Below are 18,329 nucleotides of genomic sequence, written 5' to 3'. Positions count from 1 at the left end.
TCCTGGTGCTCTAAGACTGCTGCCTAAGCAGCCTTATGCTGGCACTGGCCCTGTCTATAGTAGTGTCCTCTGCCCCCCCCCCCCCCACACACACAGCAATGACATCTGCCCTCCCCACAGTAGTGTCTTCTGGCCCTATGCCCCTTCCCATAGCAGTGTCCTCTGCCCCTTCACATTACCCCCCCCCCCCCCCCAGTAGTGTCTTCTGCCCCCCCCCCCTCCCCCATAGCAGTGTTCTCTATCCCCTTCACATAACCCCCTCTCCCACGGTAGTGTCCTCTGGCCCCCTGCCCCTTTCCCCTCACCCCCTCAATAGTGCCTTTTGCCCCCATCCCATTAGCAATGTTTTCTGCTTTTTTGAAATGTTTTCTTTTGTTTTGACATCCCACCCCCCCTTCTGCCCCTCTGCGCCCCCCCCCCATAGCAGTGTCGTCTGACCTCTTTACCTCACCCCCCTTCCCACACACACACTATACATAAAGTAGTAAAAAATAAAAAAGGTTGCTTCTCCTACCTACATAGGTGTACACAGGAGCCTGCACATCTCTGGACAGGGGGCGGGGCCATGACCTGCCGGCGTTAACTTTCTATAATACCAAGCTGGTGATTAGTTGCTAGCACTGTCCCTTGTTCTGGCAACCAACCAACTGCCAGTTAACTTCAAAGTTAACTTCACCAGCTCCTGCCGTCCATCGCCTATCCAAAGATGTGTAGTCTCCTGTGAGGAAGGACGAGCGAGGAGGCTGGGGGAAGGACCAGTGCTGAAGTAGCAGGGGTCAGCAAAGCAGAGAAGTGTTCCCGATCGACCCAACACCCGCTCGCGATCTACAGGTCAACCGGGATCGACAGGTTGCCGACCCCTTGGTTTAAAGCATTATTAAACCCAAAAGCAAACCTTTTTATTATATTGTTTTTTTAAAAGACTAGGCTGTCATGTAGAAGTTAGAGGGTTGAGCCAAATCATTTACCACTGTTTTGGCTGGAGTTTGGTTTTAACATATAAAATAGTGCCCACGTAAAAGTTGCATGCTTAGGAAGTGTGGTCACTTGGGTTAAAGAGACCCTGCCTCTGCAAAGCCCCCTGTGTCTGATAGCCGGTGCGGAGTGAAGAGCCGGTATGATGGAGCGAATGCAATTAGAAACACATGTTTTGCTTTTAGAATATTTACACGCTATGAATGAGCAGTGCATACATTGGTGGCCAGTGGGAAGAAGGCTCCATACATCGGTGGTCAGGGGAGAAGGCTCCTTACGTTGGTGGCCAGTAGGGAGAAGGCTCCTTACGTTGGTGGCCAGTGGGGAGAAGGCTCCTTACATTGGTGGCCAGTGGGGAAAAGGCTCCTTACGTTGGTGGCCAGTGGGAAAAGGCTCCTTACGTTGGTGGCCAGTGGGGAGAAGGCTCCTTACGTTGGTGGCCAGTGGGGAGAAGGCTCCTTACGTTGGTGGCCAGTGGGGAGAAGGCTCCTTACGTTGGTGGCCAGTGGGGAGAAGGCTCCTTACGTTGGTGGCCAGTGGGGAGAAGGCTCCTTACGTTGGTGGCCAGTGGGGAGAAGGCTCCTTACGTTGGTGGTGACTCGGTTGAATTGATGATAGGCAACTCCTATCCTCATATTGATTAGTGGTTCCAAATTAATAATAACTACTGCAGTAGGGAACAGACACAAAAGATACGCTCAGCATCTTTCCAAAATTACTGTTCTGCTTTATTATGACGCAATTGAAGGTTTTTATGCACATGATTACGTAGGTATCACATTAATATTACAATTGTAGGTTTATCGTAACAAGGGGCGTTACATAGGCAGGCTTATTCTAATTAGGACTCAAAAGAATGTAAACATTTACTGAAAACATTATTAGTGCCGTGTACACAGTGAGGGCAGTGTGCAATACATACAAAATACAATACAATTATATACAGAACTTACAATTTCCATTACAGTCTCCCCTCTTTTGATCAATATTTTGATCACTAACCATACCTGCTATCACCTTTAACCTGGAACCTCCACACGCTTAGGTGGAGGTAGTCCTGGCCAAAGAGGCAAAAAAAAACTCCATTGTGGAGAAAATAATAGCTGAGCAACTTTTTCATTACAAAATGACTTTTCATTGTGAAAAACAAATGATTGATAAGACATATTTACAGAGTACTGGCTGTACACTCCTGTGGCCAGAATGGCCTTCTAGCTGAATTGTGGACATGCTGACTTATCAGCATATGTAAACACAGACAATTCTACATATAATGGAAGACGCACAAAAGACAAATATGACTTCAACTTGGCTGAACTACTTTTCAAATATATATATATATCCCTTACAATTAAAGTAATTTAATCAAAAAGTACCCTAGACTGTGATCACAAGAGGGAAACAAATCAAACACAGAGATTTCTTTAATTTAGTCATTTTTGCAGTGTCTGGTGTGGATCCAGGTGACTTTTCCTTCAAGTTTTGCAAAAACTGTACATGAAATAGATGCTGTATTGAGTCTCCAAACATTTCCTTATATATAAATGTCTCTTAACAATCCAAAAGGTCACCTGGCTTTAGTTTTAGATCCTTCCAAACTTTTAGGATCTGGAATTAGGGAGAAAACACATAAATGAGTTTGTAAAAAACCTTAAAAGATCAGCAACATTCTCTGTGAGATCCGAATGGAGGACTTCAGCTGCTGAGACAAAATATAAGCAAATGAGTAACACACTCCCAAACAAAATCTCATAGGGAGAGAGTCCAATATCCCCCTTAGGGGCTTCATAAAATATAAGAAAACATTCAGGCAAAAGTTTTCTAGTTTCTTACTCTACTTTGTCCGCTACATTGTAGACAGTGGGGGTGTAAAAATAAAACCTCAAAACTTCTATTAAGGACTCTCCTATAAAAAATGATTTCCTCTGTTACTCTCTGTACTTTCTGGCACTCTGTACTTACAAACTACTTCTGATAACACTTTTTACTGTGGCCTTTGCAGTAGCATTTGCCACTGGACATCCAAAAAACATGTCCATACAGACAAAATGCATACTCGTAAGATCCTAACTTGGGCATCTGGATATATCTTTTTTGTAATCTCTGGGAGGGATGTTCAGCTTTTGGTAACCCCTTTGGTAACAGGTAAAACAAGAAGTGGTATGTTATAAAAACAACTGTGGTGAACCCTGGCTCTATCCCACGCTCATTTACTAAGGCAGCCATAACTGCTTGTGACTGATGACACTGTCCATGTGTCAAGCTGAAGGGAAAAGAGTGGCTGGCAGACATAAATGATCACCTTTTCCAAAGTCCTGTTTCATAAGAAGTTGCCCCCTGTGGACCACTTGTTCTTCTCGTTCTGGGGTCCTTAAAGTTGAATTATTAATCCCAGCTATACTGGGCCAGAACTAGGGTGGAATCTGTGAGTTGCACAGACCCATCAAGTGTCCGGGGCTGTAAATGCAGCATCCTTAGAGTCACCTGGTCTGCTTCCATGTGTGAAAGTTAATATGGCTACCTCAGCAAGAAGCTGGAAGGCTGAAAACAGCCAATCAAATTAACTTGGCATGCTTTATTGGTTTACCTGCCGAAGTAAAAACAAACTTCTGGCCCTTCAAATGGAACCAAAAGCTCTCTATATCTTGACTATCTATATAAATATACACTCTTTTTATAGCTCACAGGCTTTGCTAAAACATGGAGCTCTGCTTCTTGAGCTGGGGAAAAAGGATCCAATGACTTTGAATACAGAGTATCCTTCTGGGTGATAAACTGCATACTCAAATCTACAAAAAATGTAATATCTGGGTCTTCAGGGAGTGTGTCCCGCACTGGGCTCACAGCAGCTGATTCCTACACCATCAATTTAACACATGTGGTTTTTCCTTTCTTTTGAATAAATGTCCACATTTTTCATTGTTAGATTTGTACATAAATAAACTCATATTTTAAACCTTTCATTAGACAAACATTTAGTTATCTGTATATTTGCTGCGCAGAATGTCGGACCATTGACCAAAACAATATCTAACTTTGTCTAATAGCACCTTTGCATAAAAGCTACAGCTCTGATATATCGGGGTGAACCCTTCATTACTGGGTCCAGCTTGCATAAATATATTACAATGTCTTGTTTTCTATCACACTATTTGTGTAAGAACTCCAGTTTCATGTTTCAAAAGACAACTTCTTCCTGGCAATATTATAATAAATGATAACAATACCCTGCGGTCATGGAGAGATGCCCATAAATCCAAACTATTCTTCTGCTTATACCACTTCACTTACAAGAAAAATGGGCACATCATTTCACAATCCACACATTCTGCTTTGGATTTCAAAAATAAAAATAAATAAAAACAAAAAGGACCAAGAATCTGTATGATGGACCAGAAAGCATCAAAAACTATAAAACAACTGGCTGCAGGCGGCATCTATCCTAACAGGGTGTGTGGACTTGATGTGATGGGTCTGTTATATTTAAATTTTATTTATTATTACTCTTACATCATGGACCGCACATCAAGTTTTCATCAAAAACCTTACAATATCATTTTTGTAGAAGAACTTCTTATGTATCCCATCCATCTTGGCTTTGTTAAATATTATGGCAGCTTTATTCAAAATAACAACCTCATCTTAATCTTTTTTTTCTCTCAATAAGGGCTTATTGTATAAATGTAAAATTACAAAATTGTTATCTTAATCTAAACTAATCTCATTCATTACAAATTTCCCCATTAACCTGGACTTCATTTCCAACCAAAGGTTGTCTAAACCAGTTTCCATATATCTATATTATTAATAAAATTGTTAAACTCATATTAGAAATTAATACTCATTACTACTTAATTTTACTTAATTTCCCTTTTTTAAATGCACTGTTTCCACTATCAAAGGATATTCAATTTGTGTAATACACGGTTAAATGTAACCTTCATTTTACCATGTTTGGAAAACAGATTCAAAATAATTGTGATCACATTGTTTACCATTAGATTCGTTAACCCGGCACATTTTGTTATAAATGTTTTGTCTAAAAAACTGGAATTGGCATGATGTCCTTCCAGCTTATCACTAACCTCTCATCTCAGCCACATTTCTTTCAGGAGAGCACAAAGGAGGGGGTCACATCTGCGTACATGGCACACACAAGCAATAGAACTAAAGGTCCCAGCATTCGCACACACATACACCAATATCTCTCTAAAATCGCTTACATTTTTCCCATTTGTACACAACACATGCATATCATTCTCTCACTTTCTTTTAACTCTTTAATATTTTCCTGCCTAAATTCTGCTTTCCTTATTTTGTTTAAATAACTTTTATATCTAGCTTCTATGATCAGACGGTCAGCCAGAGTACTCATCCCATCTTCCCTCTCTGACAACATATAAAGTATTCTGTTTTACCTCTCATTTCTCTGTTTCTGACTTTAATAGTTATAGTGCCAGACTCCAAATTCATCCCACAACTTAACATGAAAATGTCCCTTTCTGTCTAGTTCTAATGTCACCCTTGATCCATCCTGCTCACATAGATAACTGTTTCTTTAGCTATTTACTCTGCACGATTCTTAGTCCCTGTGGACTTTGGTAACCCAGTTACCCATTGTGGATCCCTGTCCACTCTAACCATTAATCTAGGGGCTCAGTATAGGCGGAACCTCACCTTTGGTTCATATGTAGCGCTCCTCTTGCGCTGGGCATTTTTGAGGGTCTCTTACCCTTCATTCCCTTACTTAATTCAATGCCCATAATGACTGGCCAGTCTTCTCTCTTCTCTACTTGTGCCTATACCCTCTTGCCTCTAAACTACTTTATCTAGCAGATGTACTACATATACCTGTGAACAGCACTATTCTTCTCTTTCTTATTTATAACACTCCGATGGACAATAGACAGGGACAACATAACCTATAACCACCAATCAATACAGTTCACTTAAGGGGAGTAAAATAGGTACCCTTTGTCCCGAAAATGCCTTACCGATCAAGGAAGTCTGATAACTCAAATGTAAGCAAAAGGCTTACCTCAGCCGGCTGATTATCAGAAATTCCCGGATCGTCTCAAGCTCCTCGTTTCGGATACTCAGGGTCACCTGGAATCCCCTCCTAAGGCAAAGCTCGCCATGCTGACTCGGTTGAATTGATGATAGGCAACTCCTATCCTCATATTGATTAGTGGTTCCAAATTAATAATAACTACTGCAGTAGGGAACAGACACAAAAGATACGCTCAGCATCTTTCCAAAATTACTGTTCTGCTTTATTATGACGCAATTGAAGGTTTTTATGCACATGATTACGTAGGTATCACATTAATATTACAATTGTAGGTTTATCGTAACAAGGGGCGTTACATAGGCAGGCTTATTCTAATCAGGACTCAAAAGAATGTAAACATTTACTGAAAACATTATTAGTGCCGTGTACACAGTGAGGGCAGTGTGCAATACATACAAAATACAATACAATTATATACAGAACTTACAAATTTCCATTACAGTGGCCAGTGGGGAGAAGGCTCCTTACGTTGGTGGCCAGTGGGGAGAAGGCTCCTTACGTTGGTGGCCAGTGGGGAGAAGGCTCCTTACGTTGGGGAGAAGGCTTCTGAAACGTTGGTGGTCAGTGGGGAGAAGGCTTCTGAACGTTGGTGGCCAGTGGGGAGAAGGCTCCTGAACGTTGGTGGCCAGTGGGGAGAAGGCTCCTGAACGTTGGTGGCCAGTGGGGAGAAGGCTCCTGAACGTTGGTGGCCAGTGGGGAGAAGGCTCCTGAACGTTGGTGGCCAGTGGGGAGAAGGCTCCTGAACGTTGGTGGCCAGTGGGGAGAAGGCTCCTGAACGTTGGTGGCCAGTGGGGAGAAGGCTCCTGAACGTTGGTGGCCAGTGGGGAGAAGGCTCCTGAACGTTGGTGGCCAGTGGGGAGAAGGCTCCTGAACGTTGGTGGCCAGTGGGGAGAAGGCTCCTGAACGTTGGTGGCCAGTGGGGAGAAGGCTCCTGAACGTTGGTGGCCAGTGGGGAGAAGGCTCCTGAACGGTGGTGGCCAGTGGTGAGAAGGCTCCTGAACATTAGTGGCCAGTGGGGAGAAGGTTCCTGAACGTTGGTGGCCAGTGGGACATTCTGGCACATGTCTTGTCCACAGGAACATGAATGGTCAGTCATTGTTTATTTGTTGCATTATAATAAATGGGACTCATTTTCTTGGGATTTCTTCAAGCACTAATGGTTGGCTGGTTGATAGTTCCTGGCCCCTCCCTGTGGAATGGATGACTCAAAACTATGTGGTTGCTGACATTGGGGATTTGCAGACATAACTAAACTGAGATCAAAGTTTACTTAGATGATTCACAGAATCTCCTGTTTATCCCTCTCACGGGTTCCAAACACTCCAAAAAGAAAAACACCAAGTAGATTATTAATTCGTATCCAATATAATTGGGGCACTTTGATTAGTCTCTGTCCTGCCTAACCTGCTAAAGTTTGTTTGCCTATACAATGCATGTGATAAGATGCCTTGAGGTGCAATAAAATAAAGCAAAAGCATTTAGATGTGAGATCAGTGCGATAACACCAATGAACAATTATGGTTTTATAAGCTGGGTTTATTAAAGCCTACGTTTAGCAAGAAATAAATAAATAAGTCAGCACAAGGGACATGACTTACTATCCATCCAATGTGTCCCATGTGCTGCAGGATGCTTCAATAGTTAAAATCTTCCTCCTCAGATCAGCCCCCCTATCATTCATCCACCTGTCCACCATTCATAGATCACGTTTTATTCATAGAAGCTGTAGTACAACTTCTGTGAATAGAAGAGGGGGCTGAAATGGTGGGCATAGTTGGCAACCTTGTGGAGGGCATATGGCAGGTCCCTTGGCAACCCCGGCCGCACTGCAAGATTATGGTGACTGGGGGTTAACAGAGTCAATGGACCTACCATATGCACTCATCAAGAGTGCCCACTATGTCCCCCCCTTTCTGTCCCCCTCCTCCATTCATAGAAGTTGTACTACAGCTTCTATGAATGAAACTTTATCTATGAGTGGAGGACAGGTGGAAGAATGAATGGTCTGCCTCCTCTATTTATAGATCACATTTCATTCATAGAAGCTGGATTCCAACTTCAGTGAATGGAAGGTTGGGGGCGGAAAGGGCGGGCGCAGTTGACACTCTTGATGAGTGCATATGGCAGGTTAACCACTGCCGCACTGGAAGATTAACTGAGTCAAGGGACCTGGAACTGGAAGAATAAGAGTCAAGGGACCTACCATATGCTTCAATGAAGAGTGTTGCCTGCCCTTTCTGCCCGTTCCTCCATTCATCAAAATTGTACTACAGCTTCTATGATTGAAATGTGATCAATGAAGGGAGGAGGTGGACCTTTCATTCATCTGCCTCTCCTTCATTCATAGATCAAGTTTTCATTGATAGAAGATAGTACAGGTTCAATAAATGGAGGCGGATAGGGTAGCCATAGCTGGACACTCTTGATTCATTTGACAGGTAGCTGACAGGAAGATTATTGGGGTGGGGGGTAATCAGAGGCGGACATTTTCTACTAAAGCAGGAGTCATCAGCACAAGGGACACATCACACTTATAGTAAGTAACCTCCCTTGTGCTGATTTATTTTAATTAAAATTGAGCTTGGGCTTTCCTTTTTATTAATGTTTTCTTTTATAACATTTTCTAACCATTTCTTTTACCCCTAGGTCGTGAAAATCAGCTGGTGGCTTTGATACCGTACAGCGACCAGAGGCTGCGTCCGAGAAGAACGTAAGTAAAACCAGTTGGGACAAATCTAAAATATCAGTTTGGAGTTTGAAAAGGCCCATGGTGACATCATTGTTGGTGAAGGATGCTGATCATTATCTTAACATGTAGTTTTAGTCTATTTCTGTGTCCTTCAACCGAGTACAACCACCTTTCACATCAGTCGAAATTCAAAGAAGTGTAAAATCTAATATAAGGATGAGTTTTTGAAAACCATCCAATACTTGATCCCCAATTCCCCTGGATTGAGCAGTCCTCTGCAGATCAGAGAGAATCAGAAAATTGGTGAATTTAATTGTTCTTCTCTATTTTTGCTAATCTCTTAGCCCCACCACAGTCCTACAGATGTAGCAATGGGACCAGTTTGGTTGGATGCTGGTTAGCCCACCACAATGTGTTTTAGATGAGAACTGGAAACCCAGCCAAACGCTGACCAAACAGATTACCTAAAGATGGAGTTTCTTGTTGAAATTGAACCCAGAACCCCAGAGGTAAAAGGCAAGAGTGCTAATCAAAGGCCAGTTTGTATGAAGCCTTGAAGCCCAATTAAACCTTTCCAGCTAAGTACGTTCCAGGTGCGCTAAAACAATAGGTGTGAAAAGTCTTATAGTTTTGTTTTTATTAAAAAAAAAAAACAGCCTGAGCAGAAAAGCCTATCATTTGCCAGCATGCTGCTCTTCTTTTTTTGGAAGCAGTCGTTTCTCTGCAGAGGTCTCCATGACCCCTGCTGAGTCAGAGGCAGAACTTTCCAAACATCTGTTTAAATCCCAACCAGGACACAGTCTGCATGGGGTTTGCGCATTCTCCTTGTTCTACCATGGCTTTTTCCCTAGTATTCTGGTTTCCTCCTTGTGCGGGTTTCCTCCTGTACCGTGGCATCCTCCATGTGCATTTCTTCCGGGTACTCCAATTTTCTTGTGTGGATTTCGTCCTTGTTCTCCTCTTTGTGCTTGCATTGGTTTCCTCCCTGTGCATTCATGAATTTCCTCAGGGTTATCCAGTTTCCAAGCATTGATTTCATCCCTGGTTTTCTCTCTGTGTTTTCTTTGGTTACCTCCCTGTGCATCGATGGGTTTCTTCTGGGTTCCTTACATGGCTTTCATCCCTGGTTTCCTCCCTGTGCATCCGTGGATTTCCCCTGGGTACCCTAGTTTTCTCCCCGTGCTTGTGTGGGTTCCACCCCACCCCCCGGGTACTATGATTTTCTTCCTGTGCTTGCATGGGTTTCCCCCGGGTGCCATGATTTTCTTCCTGTGCTTACGTGTGTTTCCTCTGTGTACTATGATTTCCTACCCTGGCTTCCTCCCTGTGCTTGGGTGGATTTCCTCCGGGTATCCTGGTTCCTTGCATGTATTTCATCCCTAGTTTTCTCCATGTGCTTGCTTTGGTTTTCTGCTGGTTTCCTGTTTTTTCCCTGTGCTTGCATGTATTTACTCTTGGTTTTCTGCGTTCCTTGCATTAATGTCATCCCTGGTTTCCTCCCTGTGCTTGTGTGGATTTCCTCCAGTTATCCTGGCTTCCTCCCTGGGTACCCTGGTTTTCTCACTGTGTTTGCGTAGGTTTCCCTAGGGTTATCTGTGTTCCTTTCATGGATTTCATCACTAGTTTCTCCTTGTGCTTGCGTAGAATTTGTCCCGGTACCATGGTTTCCTCCCTGTGCTTGTGTGGAATTCCTCCGGGTACCCTGGTTTCCTCCCTGTGCTTGTGTGGAATTCCTCTGGGTACCCTGGATTTCTCCTTGTGCTTGTGTACAATCCCTCTGGGTACCCTGGTTTCTTCCCTGTGCTTGCACGGAGTTCCTCTGGGTACCCTGGTTTCCTCCCTGTGCTTGCACGGAGTTCCTCTGGGTACCCTGGTTTCCTCCCTGTGCTTGCACGGAGTTCCTCTGGGTACCCTGGTTTCCTCCCTGTGCTTGCACAGAGTTCCTCTGGGTACCCTGGTTTCCTCCCTGTGCTTGCACGGAATTCCTCTGGGTACCCTGGTTTCCTCCCTGTGCTTGCACAGAGTTCCTCTGGGTACCCTGGTTTCCTCCCTGTGCTTGCACGGAATTCCTCTGGGTATCCTGGTTTCCTCCCTGTGCTTGCATGGAATTCCTCTGGGTACCCTGGTTTCCTCCCTGTGCTTGTGTGGAGTTACCCTGGTTTCCTTGTGTGTATTTCCTCTGGACATCCCGATTTCCTCCCTTTTTTGATTTTTTTTTTAAATTTCCTCTGTGCATTCCTGTTTTCCTCCAGCATGCTAGTAGGTAATTGGCTTCTGTCTAAATTGGCCCTAGTATGTGAGGACAGAGACTGATGTTCATGTACAGAATGTAAAGCACTGGAAGAAATTGGCGGCTCTCCTAATACCTATAATACAAATAAATGAATATTGTAAAGATGTAGTGCATTTTTTGTTTTTTTTTTAAAGGTCCAGAACTACGCTTTAATATTTCTAGGTAGTTTCATTTTTCCATACTAATGGTAGAAATGTTCAGTGGTTTCCAGCAATGTCTCTGGTCTGTCTGATCGCTTTGTGTTTCTGCTTTCTAGTGTCTCTGAACACAATAGTTATCATAGGAACCTCTTCTACAGGAAATGCAGCTTTGCGGGTACCCACAAGTGGGTTAAAAGATAACTTCTGCAGGGAACTATTTTGGGCTGTTTAAACATGTCAGCAATGTAAAGCCCAACCCTGGGCACAATAAACTTTAATACACATTTAAAGGAGGAACTTTGGTCCTGTTTTAAAAATGTAAACGTCAGCAGCTACAAATCCTGCAGCTGCTGGCTTTTAACAAAAAAGACAATTACCAGCCCAGCACTGTCTGCACTGGACCCAATCCTTCGCCGGGCTTTGGATCCCCAGCACCGCCATCTTGGATGTGGGAACCGGCTGGGACTCCCTGTCAGAAGTATCATCATCAAAGGGAGGAGCTTATGATGTCAGCAACCTGGCACAGGAAGAAACATAATTTTTTTTAAATTTTCTTGTAATCTCTTTTAAACCCTTTAAACGAACCCTTTAGTTTACCCTTATCAGCCCTTAATTAACTCCTTTCCTGTCTCACCTTAATACCTTAATTATATATACATATATATATATATATATATATATATATATATATATATATATATATATATATATAATTAAGGTATTAATTTTACATATATATATAAAACGTAAAATCTTTCACATTATACAAAAAAAAATGGGCTGACTTTACTGGTTAGTTTGTTTTTTTTTTTTTTTTATTCATGTTAGTAATTTACAAAAAAAAATTGCATTTGAAGGACCACTGCGCAAATACAGTGTGACATAAAATATTGAAACAACCCCCATTTTATTCTCTAGGGTCTCTACTAAAAAAATATATATAATGTTTGGGGGTTTTTCTAGCAAAAAAAAATGATTTTAACTTGAAACCAACAAATGTCAGAAAAAGGTTTAGTGTTTAAGTGGTTAAACTTCTTTCACTTACACACAAAGTCGATTCCATTAACAAATTGTTACAATGTTTATACTTAAGTTCAACTGATAAAGAATGTTTTGATTCTTGGCAGACTGCCCATTTTTTTTTTTCTTCCTTTCTTTTGAGCGCTGTGGCTTCAGAAGTGCAGAGAGAATTCTTTGCATAGAAAGAATTGTGAAACACTTTATTCAAGATCGCGATAACGATTGATGGAAATTAAAATGATCAACCTACAGAGGGCTGAATTCAAAGACACCCCAAAAATCAAAGCGAAAAAAATGATGCAGCAGGCTAATCCATTTTGCTGAAATTTCATTGCACCAACTCAAAATGGTCCTCAGTAGTTTGTATGGCCCCCACGTGCTTGTATGCATGCCTGACAATGTTGGGGCATGCTCCTAATGAGACGATGGGTTGTGTCTTGGGTATTTCCTCCCAGATCTGGACCAGGGCATCACTGAGCTCCTGAATAAACTGAGGTGCAACCTGGCGGCGTCGGATGGACTGAAACATAATGTCCCGGAGGTGTCCTATTGTATTTAGGTCAGGCGAGCGTGGGGCCCATTTTTTTTTTTTTTTTTTTTAATTTTTTATTTATGAAAAGAAAAGAACACGGCCCACATGGACCAACATGTTACAGAGTATCACATGTATCACGTAACATACACAATATATTTTAGAAGACCAAAAACTCATTGTGTTTAACATGTTTTACAATGTCTCCTCTTCTTTTGTCTTAATACTGAAAAAGTGATAACCAATCCCGGATAAGCCGGTAGTGTGTTAAATGAGTAACCTTTATTGAGCATGTGATATTGTGTTGTAATATGGCCCGTTGCGTCGGCTCTCCTCCTTTTTTTTTTTTTTTTTTTTTGTCTCTCAAATAGACATTAATAAAAGGAACTAAAGAAAGGTTAAGAAAAGTTAGAGGAGAGAAGGGGAAGGAAATGAAAATAAAGAAGAGGGTAGAGCTGAGGGAGAGAGAGAGTATAATGGAGTAGTTGAGAAAGGGGGGGAGATGGGTGTGTGTCTCGCAAGCATGGAGGGTCTCGCAGTCCGCTCCCACGGAGTATTATGTCGTTATTTGATTCAACAGCGATAGCTCATTGTCGCACGTCTGTTCTCGGGTCACAATCAGCTCTTCTCAGAGATTGTCCTGCCGTCGAGTAAATAAACATAGTCCACAGCTGCCAAGTCTTAGAGAATATTTCTTCTCTGTGTTGTGCTGTGTGGATTAGGTCTTCCAGCTGTCTGATGTCCTCTACTTTCCCTAGCCACATATCAATTGTCGGTGGGAGGGCAGATTTCCAACACAGTGGGATGCAGGCTCTAGCTGCATCCAGCAGGTGACGTATGACTGATCTTTTGTATATCTTGTCGGGAATGTCTGTAGCGTGTAGTAAAAAGAATGCTGGGTCATTTGCGATTGTCCTGTCAGTAAACAATTGTACAGTCTCTCGTATCACTCTCCAAAAGTGTGTGAGTTTGGGGCAAGACCAGAATATGTGTAGCAAAGTTCCCTTGTCCATTTGACAGCGCCAACACATATCTGATGTTGTTGGGAACATTTCATGCAGGCGTGTTGGGGTTCTATACCATCTGGAAAGTATCTTATAATTTGTTTCCTGTGTCTTAGCGCAAATGGAAGATTTGTGTGTGAAACGAAGTATGTGTTGTCTCTTTGCGGGGCTAAATCTACAGTCCAATTCCTCTTCCCATTTAAGTAAGCCTGGCGGTATATAGTCCGAGGGGGGTGTATTCAGTAGGTTATAGGTCAGTGAGAGTGTGTGTGGTAAAACACCTGTATCGGTACAGAGTTCTTCTAATGTCGTGTGGTTTTGATTACTATCTGTGGGGGGTGGGATAGAGTTGAGGAAATGTCTTAATTGGAGTGTCCGCATGAAGTCTAGACAGAACCTACCCGTGGGATCGGAAAGCTCCGAGTATGTTTTCCAGTGCCCTCCAGAACTAAAGTGGGAGGCCAAGTGTATACCTGCTTCCCCCAACTTTCGAAAAATTCCATCTTGTAGGCCTGGAGTGAACAGGGGATTGCCTATTATTGGATATAGGGGTGAGTTCGGGGAAGAAATGGTCGTTTTAGATATTAGTTTTGCGCAAATTCGGGCCGTGTTGCCTATTAGAGGGTGGCGTTTGAGTTCCGTTGGTAACCCCTGGTAACACCACGGGGTGCCACCTAGTGGAATTGTGGTGTGGGATTGTTCCATTTGGGACCATAATTTGGTTTCCCGGTGTCTACGCCAATCTATAAGTCTTCCTAAGTGAACTGCCTGATAATAAGCACGAATGTTAGGTAGTGCCAACCCACCAGAAGACTTTGGGAGCACTAGTAGTTTATTAGGGAGCCTGGGTCTTTTCTTAGCCCAGACAAAGTCAGTGAATAGCGATTGTACTTGTCTGAAAAAACTGAGAGGTATGTGTATTGGCAAGGCTTGCATTAGGTATAGTAATTTCGGTAGGATAGACATTTTTAGAATATTACAGCGCCCTAGCCAGGAATGTAGGCCAGATTGCCATGTGTTTAGTAATGTTTTGATTTTAGATAGTAATGGAGGAAAGTTGATCTCATATAGTTTCGCTAAGGTTTGGGGTATATTGGTGCCCAGATATTTCAAAGCTTTGTTTGTCCATTTCAGTTTAAAACTGGATTGTAGAGATGTAAGTTGTGTTAGTGGGATCCCTATGCTCATTGCCTCTGACTTAGCTAGATTAATTTTCAGATAAGAGAGAGCTCCATATGTAGAAAATTCTTTAATCAGGTTAGGGAGGGAGATTGCCGGGTTCGATAGTGAGAACATCAAGTCATCGGCGTATGCTGATACCTTATATTGAGTGTGTTCGATGGAAACTCCCGTAATGTCTGGATTTAGTCTGATATGGCATAAGAAGGGCTCCAAAGAGAGCGCAAAGAGGAGGGGTGAGAGTGGGCATCCTTGCCGTGTGCCGTTCGCAATTTGAAAAGCGTCTGACACCACGCCATTAACCCTGACCCTTGCAGATGGTGAGGAATATATTGCCGAAATCCAGTTCATCATATTATTTCCTAGGCCAATGTGGCGTAGCGTTGCAAACATAAACGACCAGTTCACTCGGTCGAATGCTTTTTCAGCATCTGTGCCAAGAAAGACCGTTGGTGTACCTGCTAAGTTGGCTTTATAGAGCAAATTTAGGACTTTTGTGGTGTTGTCCCTCGCCTCTCTAGTTGGGACGAAGCCCACTTGATCTAGGTGGATCAGGTCGGTTATGTGTTGTTGTAGTCTAGTGGCCAGTATTTTTGTAAATAGTTTAAGGTCAGTATTCAGTAAGGATATAGGGCGGTAGTTTCCACATTGAGTCGGGTCTCTGTCTTCTTTGTGTATAACTGCTATTTGGGCTTGTAGTGTATTATGATGTAACTTGCTTCCCTTGCCTAGATCATTAAAGAGTTTGATTAGGTGCTGTCCTAGGGATGGGAGTAGGGCTTTATAGTACTGGACTGTAAGACCGTCCGGTCCTGGAGCTTTTCCTTGTTTGGTACTTTTTATTGCCAATTGTATGTCTGTTAGTGTTATGGGTTCTTCTAGTAGGTCTCGTGTCGTAGTCGATAGGGTAGGCATGTTGGAATCTGCAATGTAGTTTGCTATGCGTTCTGGGGTGGGTTGTGGCATGTTTAGGTTATATAAAGCTTCATAGTAAGATCTAAATGTTTGTGTTATGTGTTGGGGTAGAGTTACTTTCTGACCCGTGGGAGAATGGATATGTGGGATATATGACGCTGTCTTCTGTGATTTTAAAGATTGTGCAAGTAGTCTACCGCATTTATTGCCCGATTCATAAATCTTTTTCCGTGAAATTTGGAGGGCCGCCTTAGCCTTAAAGTGTAGGAGGTCTGTGATCTGTGTACGTATTGTGTCTAGTTCACTACCCAGGGAATTAGTCGGTGTCTGTTTGTGTTTAGATTCCAGTTTGTGAAGTTTGTCAAGTAATGTCGATAGTTGTGCGGATCTATGTTTTTTGAGTCTTGCTCCGTGTTTTATAAGGACTCCGCGAATCACCGCTTTGTGTGCTTCCCATATCAGTTCTCCGTCTCCGTCATCTGTGGTATTTGAGTGAAAGTAGTGTGAGATTTCTTTCGTAACATCCGCAACTATTTCTGGATCTTGTAGGAGGCTTTCGTTGAGTCGCCAAGGACTCTTTTGTCCCCTATAAAAGTCAGTAAAGGCATATTGCATTGTAACCGGGGCGTGGTCTGACCAGGTGATAGAACCAATGGCGGAGCCTTTAACAGCCTGAAGGCGTGGGGCCCATTTAATGGTATCCATTCCTTCATCATCCAGGAACTGGCTGCATACTCTCGCCACATGAGGCCGGGCAATGAGGAACCCAGGACCCACTGCACCAGCGTAGGGTCTGACAATGGGTCCAAGGATTTCATCCTGATACCTAATCAGTCAGGGTGCCATTGTCTATCCTGTAGAGGTCTGTGCGTCCCTCCATGGATATGCCTCCTCAGACCATCCCTGACCCACCACCAAACCAGTCATTCTGAACGATCTTAGAGGGCAGCATAACGTTCTCCACGGCTTCTCCAGACCCTTTCGCGTCTGTCACATGTCCCCAGGGTGGACCTGCTCTCATCTGTGAAAAGCACAGGGTGCCAGTAGCGGACCTACCAATTCTGGTGTTCAATGGCAAATGCCAATTGAGCTCCACAGTGCCGGGCAGTGAGCACAGGGCCCACTAGAGGATGTCGGACCCTCGTAAAGACTGTTTCTAATTGTTTGGTCAGAGACAATCACACCACTGGCTTGCTGGAGGTCATTTTGTAGGGCTCTGGCGGTGCTCATCTTGTTCCAAGGAGCAGATACGGGTCCTGCTGATGGGTCAAGGACCTTCTACATCCCTTTCCTGCTCTCGTAGAGTGGCTGTCTCCTGGAATCTTCTCCATACTCTTGAGACTGTGTTGGGAGACACAGCAAACGTTCTGGCAATGGCATGTATTGATGTGCCATCCAAGGAGTTTAATTGACTTGATGCCATACTCTGATTAAAAAGTGTTCCACCAGTGCCATGGTAGTTCCTTGAGAACTATAATCCGACAGCCGCAAAGGCTACTGGACCTTGTAGTTTTCAGTTCACAGAACTCGCAGGTTCTCTGCAGTGTGAAAAGGGGGGGGGGGTCCCCTGCCACATCTGAACTTATCCTTTAATTCTTTGTGGAATGGATTCAACAAGGTTTTGGAGAGATTTTGCTCCATAGTGACATGATGGCATCACTCAGTTTCTTCAGATTTGTTGACTGCACATCCATGATGCCAATGTCCCCTTCCACCACATCTCAAGGGATGAGATTTGGTGAGTGTGGAGGCCATTGGAGTACAGGGACCTCATTGTCCAGTGGTGAGATGATTGGAGCTTTGTGACATGGTGCATTATCCTGCTGGAAGGAGCCATCAGAAGATGGGGACACTGTAGTCATAAAGGGATGGACATGGTCAGCAACAATACTCAGGTAGGCCGTGGGGTTTAAACGATGCTCAGTTGGTACTAAGGGGCCCAAAGTGTGCCAAGAAGATATCCCCCCCCCCACCATTATACCCCCACCACCAGCCTGAACCGGTGATACCCCATCCCCCACACCATTACACCCCGCCACCAGCCTGAACCGGTGATACAAGGCAGGATGGATCCATGCTTTCATGTTGTTTACTCCAAATTCTGACCCGACCATCTGAATGTTGCAGTTGAAATCGAGACTCCTCAGACCAGGCAATGTTTTTCCAATCTTCTATTGTCCAATTTTGGTGATCCTGTGCCAATTGTAGCCTCAGTTTCCTGTTCTTATCTGACAGGAGTGGCACCCGGTGTGGTCTTCTGCTGCTGTAGCCCATCTGCTTCAAGGTTCCATGTGTTGTGCATTCAGAGATGGTATTCTGCATACCTTGGATGTATCGAGTGCTTATTTGAGTTACTGTTGCCTTTCTATCGTCTGCCCATTCTCCTCTGACATCCAGCAAGGCATTTTCCTCCACACAACTGCCGCTCACTGAATATTTTCTCTTTTTTTTTGGACCATTCTCTGTAAACCTGAGAGATGGCTGTGTGTGAAAATCTCAGTAGATCAGCAG

General features: G+C 43.4%; 1 protein-coding gene across 1 annotated transcript in view; it reads left to right on the top strand.

Moving 5' to 3' along the window:
* The window catches only part of TMEM106B (transmembrane protein 106B), a 70,815-nt gene that overhangs the window by 33,126 nt on the left and 19,360 nt on the right, over nt 1–18,329 (top strand). The window contains exon 3 of the mRNA XM_073629536.1: nt 8,693–8,756. Coding sequence (XP_073485637.1) covers nt 8,693–8,756 — 64 coding nt within the window. The remainder of the gene's footprint in view (nt 1–8,692; nt 8,757–18,329) is intronic.

This window comes from Aquarana catesbeiana, linkage group LG05 (genome assembly GCF_042186555.1).
Source record: "Aquarana catesbeiana isolate 2022-GZ linkage group LG05, ASM4218655v1, whole genome shotgun sequence".
NCBI classification, from domain to species: domain Eukaryota; kingdom Metazoa; phylum Chordata; class Amphibia; order Anura; family Ranidae; genus Aquarana; species Aquarana catesbeiana.
The sequence above is the reverse complement of the archived record's forward strand: the minus strand, read 5'-3'. Positions and strand labels throughout refer to the sequence as shown.